This window comes from Heptranchias perlo, chromosome 5 (genome assembly GCF_035084215.1).
Source record: "Heptranchias perlo isolate sHepPer1 chromosome 5, sHepPer1.hap1, whole genome shotgun sequence".
Taxonomy (NCBI): Eukaryota; Metazoa; Chordata; class Chondrichthyes; order Hexanchiformes; family Hexanchidae; genus Heptranchias; species Heptranchias perlo.
Genome location: NC_090329.1, coordinates 129,141,841 through 129,153,942, shown reverse-complemented (window position 1 = coordinate 129,153,942; position 12,102 = coordinate 129,141,841). Strand labels below are relative to the sequence as shown.

Here is a 12,102-nt window from a genome sequence, read left to right as displayed (position 1 = left end):
ATGACTGACTCCCTCCCGCTGGTACGATGACTGACTCCCTCCTGCTGGTACAGTGCGCCCCCCCGGTACGATGACTGACTCCCTCCCGCTGGTACGATGACTGACTCCCTCCCGCTGGTACGATGACTGACTCCCTCCCGCTGGTACGATGACTGACTCCCTCCCGCTGGTACGATGACTGACTCCCTCCCGCTGGTACGATGACTGACTCCCTCCTGCTGGTACGATGACTGACTCCCTCCTGCTGGTACAGTGCGCCCCCCCGGTACGATGACTGACTCCCTCCCGCTGGTACGATGACTGACTCCCTCCCGCTGGTACGATGTGGTCTCACGGTTAATCTTGATGCTGATGTTTACATTTTTACCATTTTATTCGGCAGAATTTAACCACATTTAATCGGAGCAGAATATAAAAACTAAAATTCCGATTTAAACAAAATCTAAAATTTAAAACAAAAATCACCATACTTGGGTAGAAATGACACTTGTGGGTTACGGTAATTGGGGGTGTCATCTGCAACGAGTCACTGGTTTTAACCATCATCATCACATTGGTAAATTCCAACATAGTCCCTCCTCTGACTGCAACATATTCACACTGACCTTTAGCAAAGAGCAGAGTGGAGCAGAGTCTCAATCATAACACAATACAGAATACAGAATGTTTCACAGTCTTACAATCTGGACTTTAAACTTCTCTTCATCTGGGCAGCTCATCCGGAGCATCAAGTGGCTGTTCCACCCTGCAGGCAGCACACCGTTCAACTGTCCTGTTGGATTGGGGTGTTAAACAGCACTGAGGTAACCAGGAGAAGCTTCTTTACCCGGACAGTGGTTAGAATGTGGCACTCGCTACACAAGGAGTATTTGAGACGAATAGCATAGATGCATTTAAGGGGAAGTTAGATAAGTACATGAGGGAGAAAGGAGTAGAAGGATATGGTGATAGGGTTAGATGAAGTAGGGTGGGAGGAGGCTCGTGTGGGGTATAAACATCGGCATGGACCTGTTGGGCCGAATGGCCTGTTTCTATGCTGTAGATATGATGTTAACCAGCATCCATGCACCAGGTGCCTGACTTGCTGTTCTACAGCAAACTCCTTTCCCACTACAAGTGCTGACCTGAATTCCACTCCAGCAGGTTGAAGGAACAGGGGGCAGGGAAACAGGGACGCCCTTAGCAGCATCCCTTGGGGCTGCCCCTCGGTCACCTCCTGAGCAGCGGTGTTGAAGGCTTGGAAGTCGGTTGCTTCTCCCTGAGATGGAGCGGATGTGTGGGACAGAGAAGGGGAGATGGAGGAAGGGGAAACTCCCCAGCTTTTCTTGAGCTTGGCTCCAACACACCACCATAATATAACCATCTGCTGAATCAGGGCCCATGGTTGGAATGGAGGCAATTATCCTGGTTCATTATAGCAAGAGGTATAAAGTCGAGATGTAATGGTCAACCTATACAAAACCTTAGTAAGACCACAGTTGGAGTACTGTGTGGAGATTTGGGCTCTGCACTACAGCAAGAATGTTGAGGCAATAGAGAGGTTACAGCACAGGTTCACTGGGATGCTGCCTGGTGTGAGGAAATATAAATACAGAGAAATACTTGAAAAAATGGGACTGTTTTCATTAGAACAGAGGAGATTACTGGGTGATTTGATAGAAGAGTTTAAATTATGAAGGGATGGGACAGAGTAGATTGTTCCCAGTGATTTGGGGGAGGGGGCTTGAATGAGGGGACATAGATATACTATTAAATGCAAAAGATTTAGGACAGAAAACAGAATAAACATTTTTACACAGAGGGTTATGAGGCTGTGGAATGCTCTACCAGAGTTAGCGAATGAAGCAGGGACCATGTCAACATTGAAGTATAGTTTCGATAGGTGGTTGAAGGAAAGGGGAATAAAGAGAGATGGGAACAGAGTGCTTGTGTGGAAGATAAACACCAACATGGACTGGTTGGGCCACATGGCCTGTTTCCATGTGGTAATTTTATGTAATACATTCTCCACAGAGTTTCAAATTCTCCACTGAGGAAGTGTAATACTGAAATTACTCTCTCGCCCCAATAGGCACTGTATGTGTTTGGCTGTAATGGAGTTAATTCAAGTCCAGCCCAGCTCTTCTGACACCACATTAAGTGTTGCTGTTTGAGGGAGTGGGAGGCCCCTGTCAATTCCAAGTAGCATTTGGACTGGTGTTCCACATGGTGGGAGTTAATGGGAAAAGCTGCACACTCCAGAAAGTGACCTGTGGGATGTTCATAGAATCGGAGCATGAGACAATCTTTGAGGAAGAGATGTAACAACTGGACTGGGCTTGCTGCTGGCGTTGGGGCTGTAGGCCACCTACTGGCAATATGCTTTGGTGCCCAAAGGATCAAAATACCATTTGGAAGGAGAGAGTGTCCAGGGCTTGCAGTTGGCCTACAGCCAGATGTCGTATCTCCTGCAGACAGCGATCGCCGAGTTATTATTTTGTGACTGTTGCTATCTGTTGCAACCTAAAGTCATCATTTGCCTTCTCCCTGTTGAAGAAATTCAGCCAGCGGGGGGAAGTCTTCACCTTCCCCAGCCTCGGATTTTTCCCTTTGGGATCTTGCAGGATTTGGTATGCCAACTTATCCAAGATCCATGTGTGGTCCTGGGGGTCCTCTGGCCAACGCATGTATTGCCTGTTCCTGATGTACGCTCTAATGGGCTTGTACTTCATTAGTTGGTAGTCCGGGAGCTTCCCGACAACCAACATGACCATCACATCACTCAGCTCGTGAAAGAGTCTACTCTGGGCAATATTGAAGGCTTCGATGCACCAACCATCCTTCAGGAACTGCCTGGTCACGATGCAGACGGTCTTCTTGCTGCACCAGATGGCATCGTGTATGTTTGTAATGTGATCCTCTCCAGGAATGAAGTCCCTGTCTTCGAAGCACAGCTGAAACCTGTTCTTCTCATCGAGCTGCGAGTCCAGGTACTGCAGAAGTGAGATCTTCACCCAATCTATGTCCTTACTGCTGAAGCACATGTATGCATCAAACTTGTAGTCCTTTCCTTCCAGATCAGCTTTCTGATCATTCAGGATCCGGTTTGTCGTTCTTCTGTACCAGATGAAGAACAAGCCTCTGTAGTGATTATAGAGAAGGACAGAAGTGATCATAATCAGTAAGAATGTAGTGAAGAAGACAAAGAGAGCTAATTGTATTGGCTGCACATTATCATCTTCATCACACCCATCAGTGTTCAGAAGCAGAAGAGGTGTCCCTTGCAACTTTTCTGGAAACGCACAGTATATCTCTGCTAATGGTTCCACCAAGTCCACCTCAGTGTCATTTAGCCATTCGATGAAGCCCCTGAGACTACAGTCACAGATGTATTGGTTTTGCCTCAAGTCCAGATGACTCACAAAGCTGAAGACCTGCGGGCTGGGTGACACAAGGCGGTTTTTAGACAGGTCGAGAATCTCGAGGGTGCTGGGAAACAGGCCTGGGCTGAGCTGGGACAGGGAGTTAGAAGATAAGTTGAGTCTCTTTAGAGAATCCAAACCTTTAAAAACATCTTGTGGCAGCTCCATGAGATAGTTATGATCAAGAAGAAGGACTGTCAGCTTAGTCAGATTGTGGAACACCTCCCTGCACCGTTTAGATGACCACATCAACTGGAGGAAGTTGCTCGAGAGGTCAAGGTGTATTAACTGGTTGTCTTTGGAAATGGCATCAGTAGGAGCAGCACTGCATGTCGACACACGGTTGTCCCTTAACAAAAGATGCTCCACAGCAGGAAGCTGCATGATCTCATAGAAAACCTTGAGGTTGGTAAACGCATTGCTTGAGAAATCGAAAAACGTTCCGTTGGAAACGGGCTTGAGGCCATAAACCGTCGCCAGGCGGTTGTGACCCACTAAAAAATATGCCAGTCGTGGGAGGGGGTGAAGCCCAGAAATCACGGAGAGGGAATTGTCTCGAAGGTTCAATGTCCTCAGTTGGTTCAATCCATGAAATGCGTTGTTCTGAATGACCCCGATATGGTTGTGTTGCAGGTCAATGAACGAAACGTCCCTCAGACCTTCAAAGGTTGACGAGTAGATCGTGCCCAAAAGATTGTAAGAAAGATTTAACTGCTGAAGGGAGTCAAGGCCGAAGAATGCATTCTTTTCAATCTGATTGATCTTGTTCATAGATAATGTTAGAATCAGCAAGGAGCTCAGGTGTGAAAATACACGGGGTTTAAGGGAGAAAATGAATGTGTGGGACACGTCCAGAATTAACACAGAACTGTCACTGAGACCAGAAAATGTCTGATTGCTTGGATCCTGTATATTGTTAAAACCAAACGATCTACCAATGGGCAGGAACTGCATCTTCACATGTATAACAACTGTTCCCCGTACAGCTGAAAACATCTTCTCCAGTTGTTGGATGGTAAGCCCAGTTGATGAAATGTCCAAGGTGTGAAGCATTACACCCTGGAAAGGATTGCCACATTGCTCCCAGTCAAAGGTTTCATCTCCATACAAGTATGTGTTTGAGGAGATGTCAAATGTTTTGAAAAGCCTCTGTCGAACATTGTACAGATCCCCCTCACAAATCTGGCCAATCTGATTTGCCTTAAAATGAACATTCTCCAGTGTCCATAGGTTATAAAATGTTGGATCTGGCCTGATATGTTCTATCTTGTTTCCTTCAAGAACGAGGGTTCGCAGTGAGATTAAGTCTTTAAAATACCCTTGTTGTAGAACGGAGTCACGAAGACCATTGTAGTCCAGAGACAGGACCTGCAGGTTTCTTAGGCCAGAAAATGCCTCCAAGTCCAGCTCTAGCTCTTTGTTTCCGCCCAGGTCTAGAGATGTCAGATTGGGCAAATTCCTAAATGCTCCTGGTCCAACACGCAATGGTGGCTCCACCTGTAATCCAATGGAGAGGACTCGTAGCTGACCTAGTCGAGGAAATGACTTCTCTTCAATAAGCCCGATGCAGTTCCTATTTAAGTTGAGGTGGATTATGCCTTTTGGCACTTGAGGGATCTCAGTAAATGTGCGACTCTGACAGTCCAAGTAGTTCTGATACCTGAAGCACATGTTGGAGGAAGATTGCTGAGCTGCAGCCAAGGCTGCTCCGAGGAGGCATAGAGACAGATGCAGCATCATGACACCCTGTTAAAAAGAGATGGATTATGCATTGGTCTTTGGTGAAGTAATGAACGGTTCTTCTTACAGGCTGGACCGAGGACAAACCCCACATAATGACCCAGTGATGTATGCATCAGTAACTTTGCACATCCTCATCTAGGACATGAATGACTTTGCTGACATGATGATCTGGTAAAAAAAAAAGTCACACTAGCAACTCAGTCGTACGTGAGCTAGAACACATTTCACATTAATGACTCACTCACACGTGAATTACAACACATCACACTTATGACTCAGACATTTTGAGCTTACAACAAAACGTCAATTAATAATTCAGTGAAGCCTTGCTCGAAAAACAAGGGCCCACCAGTCACTAAGTAATCCCATCAGTGGCACCTCCACTCTAGAATAAACTGCCCAGTGCCCAATGACACTGCCACTCCAGAACATACCACCACCGGCGCTCAGTGACATCCCACTCTAGAACATACCACCACCGGCGCTCAGTGACATCCCACTCTAGAACACGCCACTACCAGTGCTCAGTGACATCCTAATCTAGAACATACCACCACCAATACTCAGTGACATCCCACTCTAGAACATACCACCACCAGTGCTCAGTGACATCCCACTCTAGAACATACCACTACCAGTGCTCAGTGACGTCCTACTCCAGAACATACCACCAGCAGTGCTCTGTGACATCTCGCTCTAGAACACACCACTACCAGTGCTCAGTGACATCCTACTCTAGAACATACCACCACCGGCACTCAGTGGCATCCTACTCTAGAACATACCACTACCAGTGCTCAGTGACACCCTGCTCTAGAACTACCCCTACCAGTGCTCAGTGACACCCTGCTCTAGAACATGCCACTACCAGTGCTCAGTGACACCCTGCTCTAGAACTACCCCTACCAGTGCTCAGTGACACCCTGCTCTAGAACTACCCCTACCAGTGCTCAGTGACACCCTGCTCTAGAACATGCCACTACCAGTGCTCTGTGACACCCTGCTCTAGAACTACCTCTACCAGTGCTCAGTGACACCCTGCTCTAGAACATACCGCCACCAGTGCTCAGTGACACCCTGCTCTAGAACAACGCCCAGCAGTGCTCAGTGACACCCTGCTCTAGAACAACCGTACCCCGTGACACTCACTGACCCTCTACTTTATAGCAAACACACTAGTCCAGTGGGAACACTGGCTGATATTCCTCTCCCTAGTCCATGGGAACTGAGGCTACTTGTAGTTCTGGGTCAATGCCTCAGCGGAGGTCAGCTAGCTCAGCAAAGACTAGAATGGAACTGGAGATATATGTGGCTCAGTACCACGCCGAGCTTGTACCCAGTCAGCCACTAGGGGAGACTTGAACATAATCCAATCTCCTTCTCCTCTACATTCACTGTACTGTGTCAAATCCTCACATGGGAAACTAGGTGGCAGGGCATGGTCTCATGTCTTCCCCCAACATTTCCAGTCATTAAAGAAGGTTCAGAGAATGGCTGGGTGACTCTCCTTTTCAACCTATTGAAGTGCTGGCCTCCTGTTTCATGCCATCCTGCCACAGCACTGTTTAGTGAATCATGGAACCTAAATCATACACCTGGCCTCAGTGGGTACCAATCTTGTCTCTGAGTCAGAAGGTTATGGGTTCAAAGCCCACTCCAGAGACTTGAGCACAAAATTAGGGCTGACAGTCCAGTGCAGTTCCTGTCACCACATTACAAGAAAGACATCATGGCACTGGAAAAGGTGCAGCAAAGGGCTATACATCTGAAACCTAGCATCAGTCACCAGAGCTACAAGGAGAGAATACAAAAGTTCATTCTGTTTACAATAGAAAAGATCGAGAGACGATCTAAGTGAAGGATTCAAGATTCTTCATTTTAAAAAAAATTCACTCTCAGGACGTGAGCATCACTGGCAAGGCCAGAATTTATTGTCCACCCAGCGTTGCCCTTGAGTGGTTTGCTAGGCCACTTCAGAGAGCAGTTAAGAATCAATCACATTGGTGTAGGGACTGCAGCCACATACAGGTCAAATCTATACGGCTGGTTTCCTCCCTGAAGGACATCAGTGAACCAGTTGGATTTTTACGACAATCCGACAGCTTCATGGTCACTTTTACTGATAAAAGCTTTTATAGGAACAGAGGAACAGGAGTAGGCCATTTAGCCCCTCGAGCCTGTTCCGCCATTCAATGAGATCATGGCCGATCTGTGACCTAACTCCATATACCCGCCATAGCCCCATATCCCTTAATACCTTTGGTTAACAAAAATCGATCAATCTCAGATTTAAAATTAACAATTGAGCTAGCATCAACTGCCCTTGCGGAGGACAGTTCCAAACTTCCACCACCCTTTGTGTGCAAAAGTGTTTCCTAACTTCCTAGCTTTTTATTCCAGATTCTTTTTTAAAAAGTGAATTGAAATTCTCAAACTGCCATGGTGAGATGTGAACTCACATTCCACACACACTTCTGGTCCAGTAACATCACCACTACTCCAGTGTACCCTGTTATACCCTGGCCATGAGAACAGTAATGAGGAGGATGGGATGAAGCTTAGAAGGGGCAAGATGAATATACAGATCAGAAATAACTACCTCACACAGAGACCATAAGAGATAGGAGCAGGAGTAGGCCATTCGGCTCCTCGAGTGTGCTCTGCCATTTAATGAGATCATGGCTGATCTGATTTTTACCTCAACTCCACTTTCCTGCCCTTTCCCCATATCCTTTGACTCCCTTGCTGATCAAAAATGTGTCCAACTCAGCCTTGAATGTATTCAATGACTCAGCCTCCACAGCTTTTTGGGGTAAAGAATTCCAAAAATTCATGACCCTCTGAGAGAAAGAATTCCTTCTCATTTCCGTCTTAAACGGGCGACCCCTTATTCTGAGACTATGCCCCCTAGTTTTAGATTCCCCCATGAGGGGTAACATCCTCTCAGCATCTATCCTATCGAGTCCCCTCAGAATCTTGTATGTTTCAATAAGATCTCCTCTCATTCTTCTAAACTCCAATGAGTATAGACCCAACCTGTTCAATCTTTCCTCATAAGACAACCCTTCCATACCCAGAATCAACCTAGTGAACCTTCTCTGAACTGCCTCCAATGCAAGTATGTCCTTCCTTAAATAAGGGCACCAGAACTGTACACAGTACTCCAGGTGTGGTCTCACCAGCACCCTGTACAGTTGTAGCATGACTTCCCTGCTTTTATACTCCATCCCCCTAGAAATAAAGGCCAATATTCCATTTGCCTTCCAGATTACCTGCTGCACCTGTATGTTGACTTTTTGTGTGTCATGTACGAGGACGGCCAGATCCTGCTGTAGCGCAGCATTTTGTAGTATTTCTCCATTCAAATAATATTTTGCTTTTTTATTTTTCCTCCCAAAGTGGATGACTTCACATTTTCCCACATTATATTCCATCTGCCAAATTTTTGCCCATTCGCTTAACCTGTCAATATCCCTTTGCAGACACTTTGTGTCCTTATCGAAACTTGCTTTTCCACCTATCTTTGTATCATCAGCAAATTTGGCCACAAGACACCCTGTTCCTTCATCCAAGTCATTGATATATATTGTAAATAGTTGAGGCCCCAGCACTGATCCCTGCGACACCCCACTTGTTACAGATTGCCATTTTGAAAATTACCCTTTTATCCCGACTCTTTGTTCTCTGTTAGTTAGCCAATCCTCTATCCCTGCCAGTATATTCCCCCCAACACCATGAGCTCTTATCTTGTGCAATAATCTTTTATGTGGCACCTTACTGAATGCCTTTTGGAAATCCAAATATACTGCATCCATTGGTTCCCCTTTATCCACCCTGTTCGTTACTTCCTCAAAGAACTCTAATAAATTTGTCAGACATGATTTCCCCTTCATAAAACCACATTGACTCTCCTTGATTGTATTATCAGTCTCCAAATGTCCTGCTACTACTTCCTTAATAATGGATTCTAGCATTTTCCCAATGACAGATGTTCGGCTAACTGGTCGATAATTACCTGCTTTCTGTCTCACTCCCTTCTTGAATAGGGGTGTTACGTTTATGGTTTTCCAATCCACTGGGACCTTTCCAGAATCTAGTGAATTCTGGAAGATTACAACCAATGCATCCACTATCTCTGTAGCCACTTCCTTTACAACCCTGGGATGCAAGCCATCAGGTCCAGGGGGCTTGTCAGCCTTTAGACCAATTAGTTTACCTCGTACTTTTTCTCTAGTGATAGTGATTGTTTTTAGTTCCTCCCTCCCCTTTGCCCCTTGATTTTCTACTATTATTTACAATATATATCAATATCAATTGGTATATTATTAGTGTCTTCTACTGTGAAGACAGATACAAAATATCTGTTCAATTCCTCTGCCATTTCCTTGTTTTCCATTATTATTTCCCCAGTCTCATCCTCTCAGGGACCAATGTTTACTTTAGCTACCCTCTTCCTTTTTATATACTTGTAGAAGCTTTTACTGTCAGTTTTTATATTCCTTGCTAGTTTACTCTCATAATTTATTTTCTCCCCCTTTATTATTCTTTTAGTCATCCTTTGCTGGTTTTTAAAGTTTTCCCAATCTTCAGGCTTACCAGTAATTTTTGCCATGTTGTATGCTTTTTCTTTTAACCTGATACCATCCTTGACTTCCTTAGTTAGCCATGGTTGGTTCACCCTTTTTGTGGAGTCTTTCCTCCTCACAGGGATATATTTTTGTTGCGAGTCATAAAATATCTTTTTAAATGTTTGCCACTGCTTATCCACCATCATACCATCTAATCTGTTTACCCAGTCCACTTTGGCCAATTCCGCCCTCATTCCTTTATAATTGCCCTTATTTAAGTTTAACACAGTAGTTTCAGACCCAAGATCCTCGCTCTCAAACTGGATGTGAAATTCTATCATGTTATGATCACTGCTTCCCAAGGGATCCTTTACTTTGAGATCATTAATTAATCCTGTTTCGTTACCCATTACCAGATCCAAAATGGCCTGTTCCCTGGTTGGTTCCCCAACATATTGGTCTAAGAAACAGTCCCTAATACACTCTATGAACTCCTCCTCAAGGCTATTTTTGCCAATTTGATTTGTCCAATCCATGTGAAAGTTAAAATCGCCCATGATTATTGCATTACCTTTTTTACAAGCCCCCCTTTATTTCCTGATTTATATTTTGCCCTACAGTGTAGCTGCTGTTAGGGGGCCTATATACTACCCCCACCAGTGATTTCTTTCCCTTGCTATTTCTCACCTCCATCCAAATTGATTCGACATCTTGATCTTCTGAGCCAAGATCATTTCTCACTATTATACCAATTTCATCCTTTATTAACACAGCTACCCCACCACCTTTACCTTTTTTCCTATCCTTCTGAAATGTTAAATAACCCTGAATATTTAGCTCCCAACCTTGGTCACCTTGCAACCATGTCTCTGTAATGGCCATGAGATCATACCCATTTGTTTCTATTTGTGCCGTCAATTCATCTATCTTATTACGAATGCTGCGCGCATTCAGATAAAGAACCTTTAATTTTGTCTTTTTACCATTCTTTCCTACCCCGGACCCATTTGCTAGTGCACTCTTATGTTTGTACGCTCTGTCCCTTCCTGACGCACTCTGTTTATCATTACCCCCATCATTTTCCTGTACTACTTCCTTGTCTTTTCTCTTTATCAATCTAAACCTCACCCCACCTGAGCCCTCCCCCCCTCTATTTAGTTTAAAGCCTTCTCTACCACCCTGGTTATTCGGTTTGCCAGAACACTGGTCCCAGCATGGTTCAGGTGAAGCCCGTCCCAGCGGAACAGCTCCCTCTTTCCCCAGTACTGGCTCCAGTGCCACATGAATTGAAACCCACTTCTCCCACACCAATCTTTGAGCCACGTATTCATCTCTCTAATCTGATTTACCCTGTGCCAATTTGCTCGTGGCTCAGGTAATAATCCGGAGATTATCACTTTTGTGGTTCTGCTTTTTAATTTAGTCCCTAGCTGCTTAAACTCCCTCAGCAGAACCTCTTTCTTAGTCCTACCTATGTCGCTGGTACCTACGTGGACCACGACAACTGGATCCTCCCCCTCCCACTTCAAGTTTCTCTCCTGCCCTGAGGAGATGTCCTTAACCCTGGCACCGGGTAGGCAATACAGCCTTCGGGACTCTCGTTCTTGGCTGCAGAGAACAGTGTCTATCCCTCTAACCATACTGTCGCCTACTACAACCACATTCCTTTTTACTCCCTCCACTTGAATGGCCCCTGAACCACAGTGCCATGGCCAGTTTGCTCATCCTCCCTGCAGTCCCTGCACTCGTCCACAAGGGCTGCAAGAACCTCGTATCCATTGGACAAGTGCAGAGGCTGAGGCTCCTGCAGTGCTACCTCCTGGATCCCCGTACCTGCCTCACTCGCAGTCACACCCTCCTGTCCCTGACCACATGCCAATTCTACAGTATTTAGTCTAAGGGGCGTGACTGCCTCCTGGATCAAAGTGTCCAGGTAACTTTCTCCCTCCCTGATGCCTCGCAATGTCTCCAGCCCCTCAACTCGGAGCCAAAGTTCCTCGAGCTGCAGACACTTACTGCAGATGTCGTCGCCCTGGACAAAACTGTCCAGTAGTCCCACATATTGCAGCTGCAACACATCTCTTGCCCTGTCATAACTATTTTGTTTATTTAATTGATTACTACAATGCCAATCAAATTATTTTTCGGTTGAACCAAATACTGGCCTTGTTTAATTTATTAAATTAAGTTTAGTTTTTTTTAAAATTTAGTTTTATGCTGTAAGTTACTTAGCACATAGTCCTAAGAAAGAAGAAAACAGAAGAGATACTCACCACCAACCACCTACCTGCCTTACCTGTGGCGTCACACTGCAATTTGGTTTTGTTGTTGCAGTGACCCGCTCTCGGTGCGCTCCTCTCTGCTGTCTAATCAAATGCATCTCACCCCTC

At 45.4% G+C, this 12,102-nt stretch overlaps 1 protein-coding gene across 1 annotated transcript in view; it reads right to left on the bottom strand.

The window, feature by feature from the left end:
• Positions 1–374: 374 nt before the first annotated feature.
• Positions 375–12,102, bottom strand: part of LOC137322107 (toll-like receptor 5) — a 32,128-nt gene continuing 20,400 nt past the window's right edge. Inside the window, exon 2 of the mRNA XM_067985194.1 lies at positions 375–5,147. Coding sequence (XP_067841295.1) covers positions 2,472–5,141 — 2,670 coding nt within the window. The 5' untranslated portion in view covers positions 5,142–5,147 and the 3' untranslated portion in view covers positions 375–2,471. The remainder of the gene's footprint in view (positions 5,148–12,102) is intronic.